The sequence below is a fragment of the Crocodylus siamensis genome, chromosome 5 (assembly GCF_052110815.1).
Source record: "Crocodylus siamensis isolate JL-2025a chromosome 5, ASM5211081v1, whole genome shotgun sequence".
Classification (NCBI taxonomy): domain Eukaryota; kingdom Metazoa; phylum Chordata; order Crocodylia; family Crocodylidae; genus Crocodylus; species Crocodylus siamensis.
The window spans coordinates 162,565,066-162,589,149 of record NC_143399.1 but is presented as its reverse complement, the minus strand read 5'-3'; the positions used below and the strand labels follow the sequence as shown (position 1 = coordinate 162,589,149).

The following is a 24,084-nucleotide window of genomic DNA, read 5'->3' as shown; positions in this document are numbered from 1 at the left end:
GATCTCATAAAACTTCCAACTATTCCTTAATCATAAAAGGATAGTTGACCTTGGGATGAGTTTCTAGATCCTTATTTGAATAGTGGTTTCTGTCATCTACTTATTGCCAGTCCTTTTGTTCTAAAAGCACTATACAGGGACTTGAACACAGAGATTTAAGGAAAAAATCATTATCAATGAGTAGCATGAAATACTTTCCGAAAACTAAAAGCATCCTGAACCTCACAGACGTTTCCTCTTGGGTTCAAGATCTACTGGTGTTTATACTGGAATATTTTTCCTTTACATTGATATTATGTTTTAATTACTTTTGGAGTCCCTCTACATGTGCAGGTAGAGGTGCAATAGGATCTACTGCATGATCCACACAGTCATACTTCCTGCCATGCCACATGTGCATGGCAGGAAGCATTATTATGGGATCATGCATTTTCCATCGTGCTTTATTGCTGGCACACAGGGAGTCTGATCCCAGGCTCCACCTGCACTGGCAGGAAGCAAATTCCTGTGGCTGGTAGACCCCTCACCAGAGGGATTGCCGCCTGTAGGGTCACCTCATTCACCACTATAGCTGAGAGAGGCAACTGCTGCGATATCCGATCTATGGAGCACCCCTGTGGTGGAAGATCACAGCAGCTGCTGTCTCCCAGGCCAAGTGGTGTGTGGAGCCCCCCAGACGGCTGGGAGACTGCAGCTACTGTGATCTCCCAGCCATAGGGGTGCATCGTGCACCCCTGGGGCTGGAAGATGGCAGCAGCTGCAGTCTACTAATCATGGGGGGGCTCCATGCACCCCTGGGAGTGGGGGAGATTGCAGCTGCACCCCATGGCTGCTGGACTCCAGCATTGGCAGCTGTGGGATGCTGGGTCCCTGCACTGGGGGATGCTTCCAGGACCCTGGGTTTGCAGCTATAGGATGCTGGGTCACTGGCACCATGGGGCACTGCTGGGACTGAGTGTTACTTAAATTGCCATTTGCTCAAATTATGAGCAAGGCTTTATAAAGGTGGATAAGGCAAGGTGCTGCGTTTACTGATTACATGAGTTGGACATAGAGGTTTGGACACACCATTCATACAAACACACACAAAATCATCATACACATCATTACACACATATACACAAAATAACCATTGCATCCACACATACCAGATATAGTTACCAGCAATAGTTACTTAATATCAGCCCAGGGTGGCCAACCCAGGCTTACTGCATAGATGATGATGATTTGAAGATAGCAGATTTGAAGATAACCGCTGGAGCAGGATGAACAGATGCATCTGTGCTCTGATGAAACACCAGTAGAGAAAGAGACTCACACAACTTGGCATTTTTAAAGTGTTCTTTTATAGGAATTGACATCTTTTGTTTCAGTGCTTTGGGGTTTTTCCATACTCAGCTTTTGTTTCTGCAGTTGTTTTTCTTTTGTCTGCAGCTTATCTCAGCCTTGGAGTGTTCTTGCTGCCCGTCTGGGTGCATTCCTTGTCCTCATTATTTCCTTTGTGCCCTAGACCTAAAAGGTATTCTTCAGCCATTCAATAATTAGTTTGCTGACTGGTAACTTACCTTTGGCACTGTGTTGCTTACTTAGACAGTTAAATCTTCTTCCTCTGCCTCTGCCATTCTTTTACCATTTACCCTTGTCCACACACTCATACATAAAGGCTATACAGGGTTCATTTACTTATGTCAAGCAGAAGGATACAAAATGGAGTTTTTAAGTTGCTTACAGGACAAGACAAACATGGTTACATTTTGCTACCATTACACTCTATGTTAACATCAGCTACATTAGTTCAGTTCATGCTACCTGTCCCCCCTTTGACCCTTCAAACATTAGAGATGAATGGGTCATAAACTACATTTTTTTGATATGAAGATATTTTGTTTTTAACTGCAGTTTTTAAAGTTTTGGATTGATTTTATTTAACAACACATATAATACGTGACAAGAAATAAACATTTTATTATCATAAACAACATTATTATAGGGTGCAGCATGATATTAAGAATAGCCATTTCTGAAGAAGCCTATTGTGTGAAGAAGTTATACCAATGATATGTAACATTTGGCTTATTTTGAAACCTTCAGGATTGTTTTTACCTAAATGCAATATAGAAATACTGTGCACTTGTGTGTTATTATGACTAGCCATGGTTAATTGGGTTATTTGCAAATTTTGAATTTTGAATTGGGTTATTTGAAATTTTAGAAGATCAAGCAGGTTGTTTAACTGACTTTTATAAAAACATTAAAATTTAGCAAATTGTTATTTTTTATATCTATATTTTGAATAATTTGTTTGGTGAAATAATATGTGAAAAATGGAGTTTGAATAACAGTGATAGTACACATACATTGTTGCATGGGAGGAACTGAAGCATTTTTTTCCTTGTTAAATAATTTGTTTGAGTCCTATTAAAATACAGTTTGGTTGTGCTATTATTCAATTTATTTTAATAAAGTGGATAGTTTGTTGCTCTGGAATAAACAGGGGTTTTTCCAAGAGTGGCACTGTGGGATATATTTATGGATAATTAGTTCATTTACTATATATATACAATGACTGACACTTTTGTTTTGGTTATTTGTATATTTGCCAATTAAATGAGGGGTTCAGATGTGCTTTTTTTGAACAAATGGAAGGGTTATGAATGACCATAACATTGTTGGGTGTGTGTGTGGTAATGTTTGAATTATCTGCATACTTAAGAGAGTAGTTAGGGAGGTTACACACATTTTTTAAATTAAGGGTTTACTTAACAAAGCAAACCCCTCCCCCAAACAAAAAACCCAAAAAGCAATAAGCAAAGCTAAGTTAAAATATCATGACATACAAATATATTAAAAATAGAAAAACACAACAACAAATACAAATTAACACTTGTTTTTTTATCGGTGTTTAACAGCCACTGGTCTTTTAGTTTATTAGTGTCATTGGCATTCTGTGGCTTTTAAATAAATTTAATACATTAACTTTCATACACCACTGAATAACTTTAACTGAAATACATGTACCTATTTTGATTTTTTTTAAATTGTATTTTATATACCACTGTACTAAGATAGTTAATGATACGCACTAGTTTAATGTAACCCTTTTTTTTTTTTTTTTAGGTCTTACCTAACTCTTAGTTTTTCTTTCGTTAACAGATTTTAACCATAACCCTTTTTAGGCTACAGGCTTTAAGTTCATTTTTATTAGTGGCCCCTTCTTGCCTTCCTTTTTGCAAACCATTTTATTAGCAAATCTTTTTTTTTTTTTACAGCTGCACACTTTGTACTGGCCTTGCCTTTTATAAACTAAAACCAATTTTTGTCTTTTTTTCTTCTTACAGACACAAAGTTCAGTAAGCTTTATTTTAGCTTCCTTTAAAAGATTAAGGGTGATGAACTGCACACCACACACAATTCCTTCAGAAAAACTTTTTGTACCTTAAAAAGGAACCTTTAAACTATGCCTCTGAAGAGAAAAAACAAAACATGCCTCTGATAAGCTTACTGCTTTTTTCCTGCCCAGAATAACTCAGAGTAATTTTGGGCACTGATTTCTGTTTACAATGCTGTACCCTGATGTTTTTTAAAACCAACTGTTATGCTTCTGTAACAATTTTAATTTTTTAGGTCCTTTACTGTTCCCAGAGGGGGGTGGGAAGAACCAAGTTTCCCCTTACTTTCAATTACAAATTTTCTGCTACTGCCTGAGCAGATGTTCAGTAACATACCTTGTTTTTTTCATGCCACCGGCTGCCTCTATCATTTTTTTGGCACACAGAATTCCAAAGTATCTGTTTTACATTTTTTTACTCACCGTTGCTTTTTTGAAGCTGCACTGCCTGCATAACACTTTACCTTGCCATAACTTACACCTTACAAACTTTACAGAAATGCTCTTGTAACCATCCATAAAAGACTATAACCCTTTCCAAGGACCCTATCATTTACACAGCCTTTCCAGTAGAGAGATGACTTGTTTTGCTCTTTTTTAGCTTTTTATTGCAAACACAACAGGAGGTGTTTACTTAATTCCAAGTGGACCACAGCATGTACTCATGTCTGCTACTCTGCCTGACCCAGACAAACAAAGTTTTCTGGTCAGCAGTAACAAGCTACTTTTTCTGCACAAAACTTACAACCCTAGTTATAATTACCATACAACTTTACCTTACTACAAGTTTTAGCTAACCCCTTTAAAATGCCTCTTAACAGTTAGACGGAGGAAGAGATTTTTCGTAGCTTCCCATAAAACCCACACTGCTGCAGCCTCCTTTTTTATGGAGAGTGGTGGTATATAATATATTTGCATATAGTTTTTAAATTTGTCTTTTAAATCTACAATGCTATAGGCGACTGTTACTGCCTGTTTGGTCCATGGGCTATGTTCAAATTGCTGCAGCACTTGATTTAAAAGACTCATATCTTGCAGATATGTAGGCAGGGGGTCTTTGACATCTTTCACATCTGTTTTACTTTTTACTGTTTTTCTTTTGAACATCTTAACTTCTGTCTCCTTTATTTTTTTTACTGCTTAAAGTTAGTTACTGGTCGTTATTATTTAAATGAAGTATACTAGTTTGTAAGAATGTGCCAAAAAGTCTTATTTTTAAGATAATCAAGTCCAAAAACAAAACTTAAACTAAAGCAACAGACCCCTCTTTATAGGCAGTCCAGACTACCCTGGCAGTCCATAACCCACAGGTGGGCTTTTAAGTATTTACAACCCACAGGTGGCCTTTTCAAGTCAAACAAATTGTCTAAATATCCAGATACCCACAGGTGGGCTTTAAATTTTTCAAGTCACAACAAATTGCCTATCTTCAGACATTTCTCTATTTTTTTAATGTTGTCGGTCTCACCCGAGACTACTATACCCAGCACTTCTAAAGGTGTGCACACCTTTAGATAGACAAACACATACACAGACAAAACTTACTATACAGATAACATACCACTGATTAATAACTGCAGCATACAAATTTATTCACCCCCACATGCATTCTCCACCAAAAAATGTTACTCAAATTGCCAATTGCTCAAATTACGAGCGAGACTTCATAAAGGGGGATAAGGCAAGGTGCCGCATTTATTGATTACATGAGTTAGACATAGAGGTTCGGAGACACCATTCATACAAACACACACAAATCATCATACACATCATTACACATAGGCAGGCATGCACATACACAAAACAACCATTCCACCCACACATACGCTAGATATAGTTAGCAGCAATAGTTGTTCAGTATCAGCCCAGGGTGGCCAACCCGGGCTTATTGAGTAGATGATGATGATTTGAAGATAACAGCTGGAGCGGGGTGAACAAATGCATCTGTGCTCCAATGGAACAGCAGTAGAGAAAGAGACTCACACAACTTGGCATTTTTAAAGTGTTCTTTTATCGGGATTGACGTCCTTTGTTTCAGTGTTTTGGGGTTTTTCCATACTCAGCTTCTGTTTTTGCAGTTGTTTTTCTTTTTTCTGCAACTTATCTCAGCTGTGGAGTGTTCTTGCTGCCCTTCTGGCAGGATGGGTGCATTCCTTCTCCTCGTTATCTTCTTTGTGCTCTAGGCCTAAAAGGGATTCTTCAGCCATTCATTATTTAGTTTACTGACTGGTAACTTACATTTGGTGCCTTATTGCTTACATAAACAGTTAAATCTTTTTCTCCTGTCTCTATGCCATTTGTTCACCATTGACCCTTTTACACACACTCATACATAAAGGCTATGCAGGGTTCATTTACTTATGTCAAGCAGGATACAAAATGTAGTTTTTAATTTGCTTACAGGACAAGACTAACGTGGTTACATTTTACTACTATTACACTCCGCTCTATGTAAACATCAGCTACATTAGTTCAGTTCATGCTTCCCAAGTCCCTTTAGCTGTAGGACTCCCAGCCCCAGCTGGACATGGTGCATCCCTGAGGCTGGGTGGGAGCCTGATTAGGTGACTGGGCTTCCAGCTACTGGTAAGCCCTGCTACACATGCAAATATAAGCTGGATACCAACCAGCTATAAAGGTAGTACACATTTTTGAGGTCTAACTTTATAGCTGGTTGGACCATTTTATGGAGTGTTAGGTACTTTGCACATGTAGCTGGATCAGTTAATTGTGCAACTGACTGGTAAACTGCGCAATACATGTAACGCATGCAGGTAGCCTTATGCAGAAAAATAGCTTCCACATAACACTACTACTTGCTCAGTCATCCCTAAAAATAGAAGTTGCTTTTTGTAACAATTTAGGTCTGGTCTATGCTGAGTACTGAGATCATTTTAGCATTTGTTAGTTCCTGGATCTTGGCAGAAATGTGCTTACATGGGAAGACTGTACCCTTAAATTTCCTCTAAGGCTAAGACTGTTTTAGCTGTCCCAGTGGTAGGCATGGTGACAGATTTTAGGCATTCTTATGCTTCTTAGATAGTAATTCTACTTTCTGACAGTTATATCAGTACTGGCTATGACTCAGACATGCTAATTTAACATCCCAGACTTTAATAGTTGTTAGGACTGCAAGATACTCATGTTGAATTTCCCTCTACAGTATTTCTATCTGCAGTTTTACCATGAGAACATCTTATGAACTGTCTTAACGAATGCCATGGGAAAAAAAAAATCTTTCATTCATGTAAGGTTTAATTAAATATACTGATGCAGCAGCAGTGCAGGTTAAGAGTTATATAAGCCTCCTTTTTTGTTCAATCTATGCAGATGGCTGTCTTAAATGTTCAATGATTTTCTTTCTTGAAATCAGAAACATTTTAAGTGCCAAACCCTGTAGAAATACTTAGTATCAACAACTGTTCATTTTATGACTTCACCTGGTCCAAAAGGTTGCAGAAACCAGGTCCTTCCCCGTCCTGACTGGTTAGATGGCTGGGTAGGGTTCACAGCTCGACTTGTTTTCACATCTCCCTTTTTGTCCTCAATGGTGGGGATCACTACCACTGGGATGAGAGTGCACTGCTCAAGTGTGCCATCTGAGGACATTACTTCAGTGTATCCTTCTTCACAACTGCATGTTCTAGTCTGTAGGGAACAAGTGTTTTTACACTGTGTAGCAGAAAGCTCTGATTGCTATAAAGTATGACAACATAGATGACTGGAACTGGAAATTGCTCTGAGTGCCAGTCTGGAAGGCCACTATGTATGTTTGTATAGGATCTTCCTGATCAAAACAATGCTTTACTCACAGAAATACAGACAAAGGGACTGAGTTTGATTTAAAATACTAGGCTACTGAAATTTCTGAAAATGCTTCAGAACTAATGACATAAATGTTCAAAATCATGTGAAAACTAATGAGAGGCCATTCATTGACTTCTTAAATATATTAAGGCCTTGTGTTGTAATGTATAGTAAATGCAATGGAAGAGGATAATTTGGTATGTTTGTATTCCAGTGGAGTGACACATACCTCACTACAGTAAGAATGGGGTTCACTGCACGTTGGGTTACATGACCTGTCAGCATCTGGTTGGCGCATCACTAAACATCCCCCTGTAGGACAGAAAATCATATTTTGACACAATATCACCTCAGCCTAGTAAAACTACTGGATTTAGCCATGAAACTGAACTCGACAAAGTGTCACATGTTAACATTTCGTCAGTACAAGGAGTTTGCTTGCTTAGGTGGATTTAAGGTGTTACTATTCTACAAAGTACGGGATAATGGTTTTCTACATTTTCCATGTTTTTGTTTTAATAGGCAGAATACATCATTTATTATATTATATATATTATATTATGTACACACTAGAAGAGATTTTTGTAGGTTGTTTCTAGTTGCTGGATTGTTTAGTTCACTAGATGTACATAATTGTGTTCATGGCAGTGTTTTTGTTTTTATTTATATGTTAATTATATTTATATCCCACCCTATCCAAAAGACTTAGAGCTTCTTAATGCTTTTTGTAGCTTCAATGCTTAAGCAAAAGCTATGAAAAAAATAAACCACATTTTTGTCTGCATATTATGACTTTTGCCCATTAATTAGTCTCCAAAGGAGAAAAGTCTTTCAATCTGTAATCTGTTATTTGGCTTTCATTGCTCCTTCAGACTTTTAACACAATGCTGAGATAAAGAGGTAAAGCCTATCCTTGGTTCTCTCATCTCTCAAGAAGTCACCCTTCTTGGAGCTATTACCAGATGTTCCGAGGAGAAAATGTCTTAGGGAACCAAGAATAAAATTAATATTGAGACTTTGACAGCAAGACTTGAGTGGGTGTTCCCAATACTTTTCATTTTATTATAATTGTTTACACTCATTGCAGATTTATATACAGTGTAGAGTTATTGTTATGAATCAATGCAAATAATCAGGCTTTCATCATCATTTCAAACAGGCTTCTTTTTATTTTATTCAGAATCAAATGTGTATCTGACAGATGTCTATCCTACAAAAGAGGGATCTGTGTCCATTAGTTTAAAATTTTTACACTTAAAGCCCAACTGGTGCATATCAGACTCTTACACAAGTTGAGAATGATGATGAAATTCTGAAAAGCAAATTTTAGTATTACTGCAGCAGATGTAGTTAGATATAGCCATGTATTAAAAGGAGGGCTGATGAAGAATGAAGGAGTTGTCTTAAGAAATTTTACCCAGCCCCAGAAAGTAAAATCGTGTGACCTTGCATACAAGACGCATGCTTGTGCACACCCATGCAATAAAATATCAGTCATCCAGGGAGCTGCAGAAGGAAAGATCTGTCTCATCACCCTTTTCATTTTGAATTAATGAATCTGTAAAAACAATACCTCAATATAAAAAAAACCTATTCACAATAATTATTATGTGACATAATAAAAATAGAATCTTAGGTGGAAATAAACACAAACGCAAACACAATTTACCATAGAGAGAATATATCTAAATAAAATATACTACTTCAGAGCCAGCTGAACAATAGCCTGGCCAGACATTTTAGACAGAAGAAATATATTGGGTCTCAGCCACAGTTTGTTCTTGAATTATCTTCTGCCCTTATAACATATACTACATCCCTCTTATTTCTCAAGAGGCCACTGTTCCCAGGCAGGTTTTCTGAAGGGAAAATGTCTTAAGGGACTGAGAACAGAACAAATATTGAGTCTTTGATATCAAGATTTGAATGAGTGTTCCCACTCCTATTAGTATACGTACAAATCTTCATGTTCATTGCATTGTGCAATGTTTACATACAGTTATGGTTATGCATAGAGGTCTACCAAACTCAAGAAGGTGACTGGCTAATTTTGCAGGCAGATTCTAGCACCGGCCACCATTTTTTATGAGCTAAGTACAACGGGGGACCCCCCTCCCACACCTCTGAGGGGTCCTGGCAGTCCCACTCTCCCCAGAGATTGCCATGTGGCTTCAAACTGTAGCTTAATTACCCCGATTAATCCTGGAGATGCAATTAATCCATGCTAAATAACATGTGGATTAATGGCTTTCCCAGGCTTAATCGGGGTAATTAAGCCATGGTTTTGGGCCATCCCCATGTGGCGGGCTCAACTACTTGGGCAGGCTCACTGCAAAAACCAAAAAACTTATTGGAAAGCAGAGAAACCCTACACCAGTCTTGGTGTACAGGTGGCAGGATGGAGGGTGGCAGGGAGAGAGCAGAGGCAACTTAGGGCAATTGGGATAGATCCTGGATGATTGGAAAAGGGAAAATATAGTGCCCATCTTGAAAGGGAAGAAGGATGATTTGGGGAACTACAGACTGGTCAGCCTCACCTGAATTCCTGGAAAAATCAAGGAGCAGGTTCTTAAGAAATACATTTCTAAGCATTTTGAGGGGAGGAAGGTGATTAGGAATAGTCAACATGGATTCACCAAGGACAAGTTATGCCTGGCCAAACTGACTGCTTTCTATGAAGAGAGGACTGACTCTGCAGATGCGGGAAGAGCAGTGGATATGATATACCTCGACTTTAGCAAGGCTTTTGATATGGGCTCCCACAACATTCTTACAAGAAAACTGAGGAAGTATGGGTTGGATGAATGCACTGTAAGGTGGATAAAAAACTAGCTGGATCATTAAGCTCAACAGATAAGTAATCTGTAGTAGTCTCGATAGCTAGTTGGCAGCTAATATCAAGTGAAATGCCCCAGGGATTGATCCTGGGGCTGGTTTTGTTCAATATATTCATCAACAAAGAAGATAGGATGGAGTGCACCCTCAGAAAATTTGCAGATGCCACCAAGCTAAGGGGAATAGTAAATATGCTGGGGTGTAGGGCTAGAATTCAGAGACCTTGACATATTGGAGAATTTAGCTAAAAGAAATCTCATGGAGTTTAATAAGGACATTTGCAAAGTCCTGCATTTAGGACAGAATAATCCCATGCACTAGTACAGGTTGAGGACTGACTGGCTAAGCAGCAGCTCTGTAGAAAAGGACTTGGGGGTTACAGTGGACAATAAACTGAATACGAGCCAACAATGGACTCTTGATACAAGAAAAAGACTGAGGGTTGGATTTAATAGCAGCCTTCAGCTACCGGAAAGTTTGTTCCAAAGAGGAAGGAGCAAGATTGTTCTCAGTGGTGGCAGATAACAGAATAAGGAGGAATGCTCTCAAGTTGCAATAGGGAAAGTTAGGTTAGATATTAGGTAAAATTTTGGGTAGTAAAGCACTGGAGAGGCTACCCAGAGAAGCTGTAGAATCTCCTCAGAGTTTTTTAAGACCTGGCTAGACAGTACTCTGGCAGTGATGATATAGCTGGGGATGGTCCTGCTTTGAGTAGAGGGTTGGTCTCCTGAGGTCCCTTCCAACCCTAATCGTCTATGGTTCCATATTGTATGAAATAGAAAAATATGTTTTTCTCCATTTCAGTGTTTCTCTCTCTCTCTTTCTCTGTGTGCAGGTGTAATATAGTTCTGTACATAATAGGGAAATCGATTACAATTTGAAATTCTAGAACCCGGATGATGAAATTGTAAGATGTAAAATACTTAGTCCGTCCTAAGGAAGGCATTATTTTGCATTCAGTTACTCTTAACTGTCATACTGTGGATGGTCTTTCAAGTCCTATTTTGTAACAGACTGATGATCCATAATATACTAAATACACAATCATGAAACAATGGTAATACTGTGCTAGTAAATCTGTAGTACTATTGGAAGATGCAATATTTGACCATTATTTGCAAATCTTTTGGGAAAACCAGCAATATTTCCACTCAATTTTATTCTTTCTAGACCTGACTGACTTCTGTGTTAGGAAAAAATAACATTAGTACTTACCCGTAACATTTAAACCATCTGATCTTTGGCACCACACTGTCCTAGAAGAACCCTTCCATGGGCTAGCCATCCATTTGTATTCATAACATTGGCCATCTGCATATAAAATACTGACACTTAGGGCTTTGTTAAAAAAACTTTCTTTGGACAACACCATGCTGCTTACCATTGACTGCCAATTATTTATAAAGAGCACACATGTAAACAAAATTCCAATTTAGAAAAATGAAACACTTATAAGCAAACCTTATTTGGATGATGATTTGGGGGCTATTTCAGATATATTAAACAACTCAGTAGTAACTCAGTATTTTTTGAAGGCTGTGTGCAGACTGGGTAGGTGACTGATGGAAGAATCACCCAGTGCCAAATAAGTCTCAAAACACTAGTTGGAGAAAAACACAAACAATAGCTGCTGTAGGAGGAAGACCACCTGCCTCCTCACATTTTAGTCTAATAACCCTATGGTAAAGCAGTTATCAGTAAGCAGGGGAACCAAGTTCTTGGCTCTCCTCAGTCAGAGAGAGTTTGAAACTGTCTCCTGCTTTACTATAAAGTGCTTAATGTCCAGGCCACAGCTAATTATTACTCATAGCATTCTCCAGACCTTCACTTAAGGTTGGCTCGCTTCACCTTGCAATTAACAGTAATTGGACAAATTGAATAAACAGCACTGCATTAATGGAAGCATAGGCCCAGGCTACAGCCTCCATCTCACTGATCTAAATAACCTCTGTGTTATTCTTCTCCCCTTGGGTGTCCTTCAAGAAGACAGAATTACTATTTTCTCACAAGTTTTGCTATGCGTAAACAGTGGTTACTCAGTAAAAAAACCCAAAACAATTAATGATATTTCTAAAAAAGTGCAAAATTTAAAACCTTATACTGGTTTAAAAATACTATTAGAAATGGGCAAAGCTCTTGGAAGTTTTGAGTAAAAATCCTAAACAGCTTTTTATACAATTATTAACATTTTCAACATTTTTTCAGTAACTAAAATTTGGCTAAGAAAAAATCAAATGCTTGGTCTTTCTTAGTAAATACAAGTTTATCTTGATTTCTTCAATTAACGGAACATAATACTGCTCTTATCTTACCTTATAACAGTAGAAACCTATCTCCTGTGTATTTCACTACTCACCACTACATGATCTTGTTTCCAAAGCCTGTTCTGGACAAAGATGTTGGTTTTCCAATTCCTGAATGATCACTGCCCGGGAACGGACTTGTATCCCCCCAAAACCAAGATCTTCACCATTAACACAAGTCAGCTGACAAAGACTCCATTCTGACCACTCCTTCAAATAACAATCACCTGTCCAACATCAATGATATAAGAAAGCTGAAGATGCTGCTACAAAAAAAATTTGGAATGTTAATTATAAGAGCTGTATAATTTTGATTCAAATTGGCCCACTTACCTCTCCCTCAACTGTGAAGGACATTCATTTTAGAGTCATACTTACCTTTATTCTAAGACAAAATTATTATAATATCCTATCCAGCAGAAATGATTCATCAGGAAATTTAAGGTGACACAAATTCTTATTTATGCTAATACATTCCAAGAGTTTGTAGCATTAATATGTCACCCTAATTTTAGGTCTCTGATTAATATTACATCCAATGATTTAGCTTTCAAAAAATGAGAGGTAATGTATGTTCCATCTTAATTGTGATGTAAACATGATCTGTAGGATAGCTTTTACCTCTTCTTGGCTTGGAAAGAACATATCTTGCTAGTTGCTAAGATAACATAAATTGTTTCATAGTCTGTACTGGTTTAATAAACAGATTGTTATCACATAAAAGCATTGAGGAAATGACCAAACTGCAGGGAACATTCTTTGTTCGGAAATGAATGGACTATGTGACCTGTGAGTTCTATGACAAGCGGAATCTGAAGAATGTTATCCAATCCTTCAAGACAAAAGAATAAAATCTCAGTAGCTTACTTATTGGCTTTACAGTCAATGACAATCTGAGTCATGGTATAAAAAAATTTTGCTAATCATTCTGTGTAAAAGGTAACTAGAAAACTAAAATATACAAAGAAGGACTGAATGAACATCTTCAACTTTAATTATTTCAGCAAGAGGGTAATTAAAAATTCAAGTTACCTTAAATTTGCTGATATCAATTATAATCATCATTGTGTTGACCAGATGCCTGATTAATGAAGGACTTTTATTTGCCCACATTACAAAATCATATAAAGAAATACATTATTGAAGAAGTGACACACAGATAATAGGAGGGCAAATAGTTTGTTTTTGGAAACATTAGCTATAGTGTATCATTAGCATATTCACCACGGGGCAGTTATCCTCATTGGCTAAACATGAGATAGCTTGAGCAAAGGTTGTTGCTCAGCAGTTTAAAAACCAACCAAGAATTGATATTTTTCTTAAAAATATGATTAACAAATCTTAGATCACCTTAGTCTTCTGATTTTCTACTAGAAAGTGAAAATATGTAAAGACAAAACATTGGATTAACTAAAATATCACTGCATTTGGGAAATCACAGCTGTCTCTACTCTGCATAGTCAATAAAGTTCCATGAAACTTGTAATGTCTTTGGGCAAAATATCTCCATGGTCCACTACTGTGTAGTGTGATGTATGTCAACCATTTGCAGGGATATCCTTCCATAGCTCTTTCAAGTGAATGGGATTTGCCATTTGTATGATCCTTTATATGATGAAAGGTTCTATTTATAAATTAAAGTGTTAGGGCAAGGACACGTGTAACACTTAGACCAGTTTTGATATGGTTTAAACCTGAAATGGACAGACATACAAACAAGTTTAAAACTACCGGAAATGGTTAAAAAAATACCTGGAAAATCTCTTTTGAACAGTTTCCTAGTGCACCGGGTCAGTGATTATATGTGGACATGAAGACTTCCATGACACAGGTTTGGTTGGTTCTCCAGACATCCCAAACTGCCTTGCTCCTCACTCTCCCCTTTCCCCCCACTGCTGGACTGACTGCTTTGATATGTAGCAAGAACTCTGTTGCCCTCTTTGTTCCCTTTTGTTGGCACTTTTTAAAAAAATCAACGAGTTCCCTTATGCTGCTTGTTCAATAAAAGCACTCTAACATCCAGCTGTGTCCTTACTCTCTATTTGACCACATGCTCCAAGTATGCCCTCCCTCCAGCATCTGGAAACCCAGAAATGTGGGTCCGAGCCTAGCCCCCCACCCTACCCCTCCCTGTGTCAGGCAGTACTTGGAAAACTTCAGTCAATTGCAGACAATTAAAATGTATGGGACTCATGTTTGGAAAAGAAGGGATAGTAGAAAAGTGAAAACTGCCTCAACCACAGGTCACCTACCTCTGGGAGCTCTCAATCTGTGATTACAAGCACCCACCCCCAGCTAGACCATTGCGAGGCATGATGGGCTGTGGGGTCATTCTCACCCCCTAGTATCAGAGCCACAGCATTTCACAGGCAATTGGAAATTGGTTCACAATCAGTGATATTTGGGGATGCTTGTGTTTTCTGTGTCTACAGCCTTATTTTAGCAATTGCAAAAAAGTATGTTTTTTTTAAGAGATACATATACATTAGAACTCAAACAGTTACACGCTTTTTTCCTTTTCATTTTTACATCATATAGACAGGTGTTTGATTTTCAGCAAAACCTTTGCAATTCATCTTTAAAAGCTGTTATCATCTATAGTTCTTAATTTAGTTTTCCCTACTGAACAAACGGTATTCATGCATGTGTGACATGATTGGTAGGGAGACGTGATTGGTAACTCCAGCATCTGATCTACCTGCACTAGCAATAAGGGTGATTGGATCCGATGCTGGATCAGCTGTTTGGCCTTGGAATGCTGCTGCCTCTGTGAGCCTTGTCAGCTGCAGGGCTGGTAGGTGGTGCACCACTGTGGCTGGGAGCTGATGAGGCTCACAGCAATCCCTGTGCTGCCCCTGCTAGGAGCCCCACGGCTAACGAGGATCATAGTGGGGGTGAAAAATTAAAGGGGAACTTGGAGGGTGGGGCTGATCCACCCATGAGACAAGAGCCCCCCTGTAAGAATTGAAAATCATAACACGGCGGGGGGGGGAGGTCTCTGATTGGACTCCTCCTTCACTTAGGTGGACTTGTTAATCAATGAACCAGTTTAATTTTTTTCCAGACTACCCCAAGAGTGAAAGTGTAATTTGAACCCTGCAGCTGATGAGGCTCACAGACTTCTTCCCACTGCCCCGCTCCCCACCCCATGAGCTCCACAGCTGATAAGGCTCATGGGGGGGCATAACGGAGGGGGGAACAACCAGGAATGCTGCTGCTACTCTGAGCCTTGTCAGCTGCAGGACTGGGGTCCCATCAACTGAGGGGTTCTCAGCCACAGGAAGACCCCTGGCCACACATTCAATGAATGTTGTGATAAGAACAAACTACATAGTTATTACACATTTTTAGTGGAATAACTTTGTATCTTAGTGCTATTTTATCACCCCATTAATTGGTTGAATGTGTAGCTGGGTCACAACTTAAACATAATTAACTGGTTAATCACACCTTAAGTGTAACATTTAGATGGGACCTAAGCATTGCTTTTCCCTAGTCACTACATTTGTATTAGAATTGCAAGGTAGGAATGTCCAGTCACTATTAAAAAATTCCTACTGAAAAGTATTTTTTTTAAGTTTGATGGGTCAGTGCTATATAAATATGTAGAAGATACTTAATAGCTTGTAGCTGATCATTTATCTTTGTTTTCAGTTGTATATAACACCTTATCTTAACCAGCTTGATATGGAACTACCTTTATCTGAATAAGCATGTTACCTGGACAAGGAACGGTGCAAGCTTCTTCAAGTACCATCTTCTTATTGCCATCAATAATAGGCTCTATTTCTCCACAAAACTCCTCATCTACTACTTTACCAATATCCTCAGTGGATCCGTCATAAACCACACAGGAAATGTTCCGGATTCTTGTCCCCTCTCCACACTGAGCATCCTGAGGAGGAAAGAAATAAAAATGTTGAACAGAAAAAGCTAGCCTTCATTGGTTACATCATCAATACTTATTCTGATAAAGTAGCAATACTCAATCATTGTTTTATGCCAAAGATTTGGAAAATAAGCTGATTTACATCCTGTAGCATACAGTGCTTGAAGCAAGAGTACTTTGAGATGGAAACTAGCAAGGCAATTAGAAAGGTTTTACAAGTATGTCAGACAAAAAAGGAAGGCCAAGGAAAATGTAGGTACTTTAGTAAATGCAGAGGGCAATCTAGTAATAGAGGATGCAAAGAAAGCTGAAGTATGTAATACCTTCACAAATAATGTCAGCTATCAATTTATAAGACCAGTTAGCAGCACAGATAGGAGAGGAGATAAGCAGGGTTTCCCATGTCCCACAGAAAAACAGGGATTCCTCCCTTTACCCAAGGAAAATGTGGATTTTTCATGTTAATGGAAAAACCCATGGATTTTGCACTTTTGCAAAGAGGAAAAGCCATAGAGAAGGTTATCAAGGAATCTGTTTCTAAGGGCCTGGAGAAAAACAAGGTGATCAAAGAACAGCCCACATGGATTCATCAAGAGCAATTCATGCCCAACCAACCTGAATTCTTGCTATGACAAGGTAACAGGCTCTGTGGATGAGAGAAGACCAGTGGGTATGATATGCCTGGAATTCAACAATATTTCTGGCATTCTCATTATAAGCTAAAATAATAAAGCCCAGATGAAAGTATTGTAAGGTGAATTCATAACTCAGGCAGACTCAACATGATCCCTTTGGTGACCCATCATGGTATGACCTCCTGGGTGGCTCAACTCAGCCTGACCCATGAGTGATCATTATGTTCAAAGAGCTGTCAAAAATGGCTCAATGTTTAGTTGGGAGGAGGTAGGGCTTTCCAAGTGCCTGTTCTCGGTCTAGTGTGTTTAACATCTTCATTACTGATCTGGAGGATAGGATTAAGTACATGCTTATCAACTTTTCAGGCAATAGCAAGTTGAGTGGGGTAATAGGCTCTTAGGGCATCTATACACATGCTCCAAGGTGGAGGGGTGTTTTAACTAAAGCTTATTAAATGAGCTTTAGTTAAAGTGCCCCTGCTGCCATTTTGAAATGCAGGGACACCAAATACATGCGACAAGGAGGCTGCTGGAGCATGCTAATTAGCATGTATCAGCAGACTTGAAGCAGAGTTGATAAATCAAATGCTCCAACATGTGCTAATTAGCACACGTCAGAGCAGAGCTCCATCACATCTATAGGTGCCTTTTGAAGGATAGGGTTAGGTTTCATAATGATCTTAATGCACTAGAGAAATAGTCTGAAATCAATCAAATGAAATTCTACAAGAACAAGTGTAAAATCCTGCACTTTGGATGGAACTACTGCATGAGCACAAACAGACTGGGGCCTGACTGGCTCTGCTGCAAGACTGCAGAAGAGGATGTGGGATTACAGTGGACTGCATACTGAATATGAGCCAACAATGTGATCTTGCTGGAAAAAAGACCAGGAGCATACTGGGCTGTATTTATAAGTGTCACTTGTAACTCCATGAAAGTGGCTCTTCTACTCTATTTAGTACTGGTGAGGCCTCATCTGGAGTGCTGTATCCAGTTTTGGGCTCCTCACTTCAAGGAAGATGTGGGTAAGCCAGAAAGAGTTCAGTGGAGAGTGACAAAAATAATTAGAAGTTTGGGAAACGTGTCATGAAGAAAGGCTGAAAGAACAGGTTATTTCATCTGGAAAAGAGAAGACGGGGTGGGGGGTGGGAAGGGGAATTGAAGAGCAGTTCTGAAATACCTGAAGGGAGGCTATAAAGAGGATGGAGATAGACTTTTTTCTATGGACGAAGGGAACAGGACTAGGAATAATGTTCTTACATCACAGCAGGTGAGATTTAGGTTGCATATTTCTCATGAGAATGGTTAAGCTTTGGAATAGGCTACTCAGACTTTGTGGAACTCTATCCTTGGAAGTTTTTAGGAGCAGGTTAGACAAACACTTGCCTAGGATAGTCAGAGATGATCCTGCTATGAGGCGACCTCCTGTGGTTGCTTCTGACCCTATTTTTCTCCGATTCTATGAACAGCCCCTAATCATTCTAGAGGGACCCTCAGTGGTTGTCAAAAAGACAAAAACAAAACAAACACCTATGCTGCCATATTTTGACTGCTTTGACAATTAAAAATAATAGTCCTAATGAGGAATAACCACTGGACAGAATTTAAAACGTCACCTGCAGAAGGATTATTTTAGCCATTCAGTAAATCAAACAAAAGAAAAGTACCATATTTCACCCAGAACCCACCACCAAGTCCCTAACAAAAAGATTGTCTTCCCAACATTTCATGGAAGTGAATCTTAGAGCCACAGTACTGTTACAGAGAACTCGAGCACATCTGTTAACCACACATGTCATAATATCATATACAAAAATATTTTCTGGATTAAGGCACTCTCTTACACAGGTAGATGCCGACCAGTTATTTTACTATGGAATTATAGCTCAGATATCACCGTTTATGTCTGTCTTAGAATAATAAGGTCAGCTATAGAAAAATATCAATGCTAAAAGTAACAACCTGTGTTATGTTCTTGGATACACAGATACTGCATACAATTGTTAACCATTCTGTAAAGTTATACGTGCACATCACAAACATCCCTGAATGCAGAGAACAGAGTAACATCTAATGTTCATTAGAACTTTTACCTCAACTTTGCACTCAGCCCACTGGCCATACTGCCATCGGTAACAAGGCTTTACTGGACAGGGTTTGAATTGCTCCATCTGAGAAGGACAAGGCCTCCCATCGCCCTGGAAAGGCTGATTTACTGTCCTCCTTCGTATCATCTTTCCTTTAAAGAAGAGAGAGTGATATAAGCAACTTTGAAGTGGATATATTTATTTGTCTGTTTCAATCCCTAAAAACTATGAGTACAATTTACTGTTACTATACTTCTGGCAAAGTGGACTATACAGCACACCTGTTGTCTTATGTCCGCTAGGTGGATTTTTAGGTTTCCTTGGATATGTACTATCTACATTGTTATTTGCATGTACTGGGTGTAATACAATACAATCCTTGATTAGGTCTCATTATGTGTTGTTATAACATAGTGACAGTGGTAGCAATAATAATAGTTTATTATTCAGCTGCACGAGGAAAAACAAAAGGTACCTCTTTTTGATTTACTATTTTGTTCATGGCATCTCTACTGAAACATGGGAAACCAAAATTTCTTATATTTGGAGTTCTGTTGCTAGAATGGAATTATTAAGACTTTTAATTCACTACGTTTTCATTGGATTTAATCTAGAAGTCCTTTCAATTCACAAGATGCTAGTTGCCTTAGTTCAGCAAACAGAGGGAGCTTGCCACTTTTGCTCTTTGTTTCCCTGGGTATTATCGTAATGCAGAATTCTCAGAGGACAGAAGTGTTTCAGACCAAAGGAAAATCATAATGTCATAAAAACTTGGCACTTCAAGGGATATCTTCAAATATTGCTGTTTTAAAGCACATTTAACTGTACATTTATATGGACAAAGTTGAACATGAAACTAAGTGACTCTGGGAGCCACTCTAATTAAAGCACAGCCACATCTCACTTAAAAACTGTGGCGGGGATGCTTAACTAAAGCTTGTTCGATGAGTTTTATTTCAAGTGCTCCCACTGCCATTTTTAAGATACATGAGATGCAGGAGGCTGCTGGAGCTCAGCAATTGCGCAGCAACTGGAATTCCAGCATGTCGGAGCAGCCTTGATACTCATGTATAGGCACCCTGAAAGCCTGAGGGCAGAATTTCATAAGAGAACAGGAGTGCTTAGTAGTTTGGAAAATCTGGCCTTGGATTTCCATCTTGAAATCATCCTGTTTCTATCTAAGCAACTAAGAACTCTCCAATTGGATATCCTGTAATTTATGTGCAAAGGATTCAGATATAAAAGTGATGAGGACCACTGATTGCTTATAAATAATCAAATACTACAGCAGCAAGCTATTGACTGTAGTAACAGAACAACTTCATAGTTGTAACTGCATTCTGCTTTTAGACTTACATTTTAGGCCTACATGTCTCAGAGAGGCCTGAGGAACATACTGTGATAGCAAAGCTTGCCTATGTCTATCCCAACCATATCATTGGTCCAATAGAAGATATCACCCATGAGAATTCTTACCTCAGAGGCAGATATAATCTTTTATATGTTTGGACACTGCTTAGCACAAATGCATCCCAATCCCTTATGTGGGATACCAAGGGTGGGATTCTGTTTGCCTTTGGCCCCTGGTACACATTACACAATTAACTGGTTAACTGCACAATAGACTTAGACTGGTCATACATACATTTTTATTGTGCCATAAAAATGTCCATCCAGCTATAAAAAGAGCCAACCAGCCACAAAGTTAGTGAGTGAAAATATGTAAAACTTTATAGCTGGTTTCTGTCCAGCTTTACTTTGAATGTGTGGCAAGGCCCTTTGAGTATCTACGTGACAGTTTTAATACTCACATGCAGGTTGCAATTCTGTTCCTGGACATGTTACCCTGCATGCATAGGCAAATATGAACACATGGACCAGGATGCAAATCCCTAAAGCAAAATGGTAGAGGAGGATGGCATTCCCAGGTTTTAGCTCTAACTAGACACTTGTCTGGGAAGCAGGAGAGCCCAGTTATAGACTCCCTTGCCCAGAAGGAGTTTGAACCTACCTCTGTGTGATTTCCTAACACAGTACTAAAATCACAATAGAACAGGTCAGGCATTATTCAGGGTCAGCTCTAGTGCTCCTTTTGAAGCTAAGCCACCATCTCTTGCATTTAATATAGTCATTGGAAAAGTGGACAGAGGCAGCACAGTGGGAAAGTATCTCTCTCTCAGTAGGAGCAAGGGTTTGGCTAGAACCCAGGCCCTCTCCTTTCCAGACCAGCAGCCATCTCAGTGAGCCACATACCCTTAACCTTTTTTGTTTCCTCCTGGCCCAACTCACCTCTCTTTTGACTGACCAGCATGCCAACTTTAAAAAGGAGTGCTGGAAAGGGAATCTAGTATAATGTGTGACTTGTGGCATGGTGGTTAGAGTGCTGTGTTGGGATGGCAAGTCCAAATACCCTCCAGGCAAGGGGAACTAGAACCTCGGTCTCTCATTTCCTAGGCAAATGCCCAAACCACTAAACTGTTGGGGATAAAACAGAGGGAAGGGTCTGCTACCCTCCTTATTCCACAGAGTCTAACATCCCCTTAGTAAAAGGTTTAGGACTACCTACATTTTCAGAAATTGGACATGGGTGCACATGCATGTGACCATGTATATGCATTATGGGGGATTAAACTTCCAAGAGTCCAACACAATGCATTTAATATTTTTGTTGTTAACCTTAATTGAAGTGATGCAGCTATCATATTTCATGGAGTATAAGTCAAGGTTTGAAGCCCAAATATTGATCCTTACATTTCTACCTTGACTTATACACGGTATACATGGCCCAGCTCAGTCCGCATGCAACTTCCAGGCAGGGCTGCTGCTGCCACTGCTGCAGCCACCAGGGTACTCAGCTTCCCTGGCATCTAGCAGCTCTTTGTCTCCCAGCTGCAGTGCTCATGACATCAGGTAGGGAAGAGGCAGGGACAGGGGAGCTGCAGCACACAGCATGGTGCTGAGGTTGGTGGGAGTGCTAAGCCCATGGTCAGGGGGGTGGTGGGAGTGTGGAGCTCAAGTGGGCAGGGTGAGGACGTGGGTGCATAGTGTGGGGTGTGAGGGAAGGTGGGGGGTGTGAGGGCTCCCTACAAATTCCCCTCCATGTTGCACAGCTGCCAGCAGGCGTTCATGGCCCATGCAGGCACTGCTGCTCTGTGGCATGCGGTTCTGCTGGCACTTGGATGTCACTGGGGGAAACTGAATGTATTGGAGCTAGCTATCTCCCTGCTCCCTACTTGCATGCACTGGCAAAGAGTGCATCCTGCCCGGCCAGCCCTCCTCTTTTGCACTTCTCACAGGGACAGGGCTTGGCCGGCTTGGCCCAGGCCGTGCCAGCCCTGGCCCCTGCAACCAGCGCTGCCTGGGCTGCACCAGCCGAGTGCCAAGCCCAGCCCCTGTGAGCAGCACAGTTTGGACTGCACCAGCCAAGCACCAAGCCCCTCTGGCCCCTCTGGTGGCACTGGTCTCACACATGTCCACCCCTGGGTGTCCTGCCTGCAGTGAGGGTGCACAGGGGCTGGTATAAGTCAACTCCATATTTCTGATCCAAAAAGTCAGGTTGACTTATACACCCAATCTATGAAAATCCTAAGTTTTTTGATACACCGTGTCGACTTGTATACCATGAAATATGGTAACCTGCCCTCCCTCCCCTGCCCTCCCCATTACTGGAACATGAAAATGTCCCCATCTGTATCTAACGTACTAAGAACAACCAATGTCTCATGACAGTCTCATATGTCATTCACCACATCTCCTTTCTATGTTGAGTGGAAGACCTTCCTGGCAAACTGGTGTGAGCTTTCGATGTTTTAAAACAAAACAAAACTAAACCCAGACTGAAAGATATTTGCCCTGAAGATATTCCAAGAACGGTAACTTACCTGTAAGGCCACATGTCTGAGAGCATTCAGACCATGGAGACCAGTCAGAGAGCTGACAATTAACAGGACATTCTACCACACAAGAGGTATTCATCTGCCATGTTTTTTCCAAGCCAAGCTAAAATAAAAGATGCAATTGTTAACATGGAAGCTATGACCTGTCCCACCCGCATAGCTTACCTTACTGAGAATCTAGGAAAGCTGAGATGAATTTATGCTCGACTGAGGATTTAGTAAATTATTTAAAAGAAAGGAATATATATATATATATTACTCTGTGTGTGTATTACAGCTCCAATTTTTATATATACATATATTATATATTATACATTATAATTGTAGTCATATAAATAGAGCCATAGATATATAATGGCTCCAATTTAGCACAGTGCTGAAGTATGTCTCAAAATACATGTGTGTATGTACTTAAAAATGGGGATGAATTCCTCAGAGTCCAAGAATGGAGGATTCCAGTTTTGTAATTTTAATTCAGACATTGGCTACAACTAAATTAGGATAAATCCATTTCTCTGCTAATATGTATCCTAAATTACAACAGGTAGCAGTTGGCAAATGAAATTGTATGACAGTATCCTGTACAGCTGCATCATGGATGAAAAAGACAGGACTCATTACAGGAAAGTAACAGCGAGTGTATTGAAACTAGCTCCTTTAATATCAAGAAAGTCTAAAATTTACTACTGTGAAAAATTCTCCTCTTTCCAGGCACTATACAGTGAGTTAACTTTCAAAAGTGAATATAATAGCTCTAGATGAATTTACTGCAATACAGTTAAAAAAAAAAAGACAACTGAACATCATTTTAAGATGATCAGACATGTTGAACCTATTATAAAATGGCTGCAATAGTTAATGAACATAAAGCCAGAAATTAGTAAGAACATTAGTAAGCACTCTATAAATATTGTACTGTGTATATTGTAGATTTTTGACCCTGATACATTGGCAGCCTTGAAATTTACATTTGAAGTATCATTTACTGGGACATATTAGGCTGTTTTGTTCTGTTTTATGTATCTAGCAATGAGTAGCTGTTTTTCCCTGTTATAGTTATTCAAAGCTCTTAGGGGACATCTGAAAACTTTGATTAGTCTGTGTTTGGATAATCAGGAAACTAGCTATCAGTCTTTGAAGTCTTCATCCCAGTCAACTCTTCTGAGTATAGACTCAAAAGCCCATTGAGTTGATTTCTACAACTGCAGAAAACGCAAACCTGGACCACTCAGCAGGACTGC

The 24,084-nt window shown here is 39.4% G+C and overlaps 1 protein-coding gene across 1 annotated transcript in view; it reads right to left on the bottom strand.

Moving 5' to 3' along the window:
* The window catches only part of THSD7A (thrombospondin type 1 domain containing 7A), a 528,740-nt gene that overhangs the window by 9,740 nt on the left and 494,916 nt on the right, over positions 1–24,084 (bottom strand). Inside the window, exons 24-30 of the mRNA XM_090046913.1 lie at positions 22,829–22,946; positions 18,954–19,099; positions 16,054–16,228; positions 12,387–12,560; positions 11,246–11,341; positions 7,425–7,507; positions 6,829–7,036 (exon numbers count right to left, since the gene is read on the bottom strand). Of these exons, the coding sequence (XP_089903039.1) occupies positions 6,829–7,036; positions 7,425–7,507; positions 11,246–11,341; positions 12,387–12,560; positions 16,054–16,228; positions 18,954–19,099; positions 22,829–22,946 (1,000 nt within the window). The remainder of the gene's footprint in view (positions 1–6,828; positions 7,037–7,424; positions 7,508–11,245; positions 11,342–12,386; positions 12,561–16,053; positions 16,229–18,953; positions 19,100–22,828; positions 22,947–24,084) is intronic.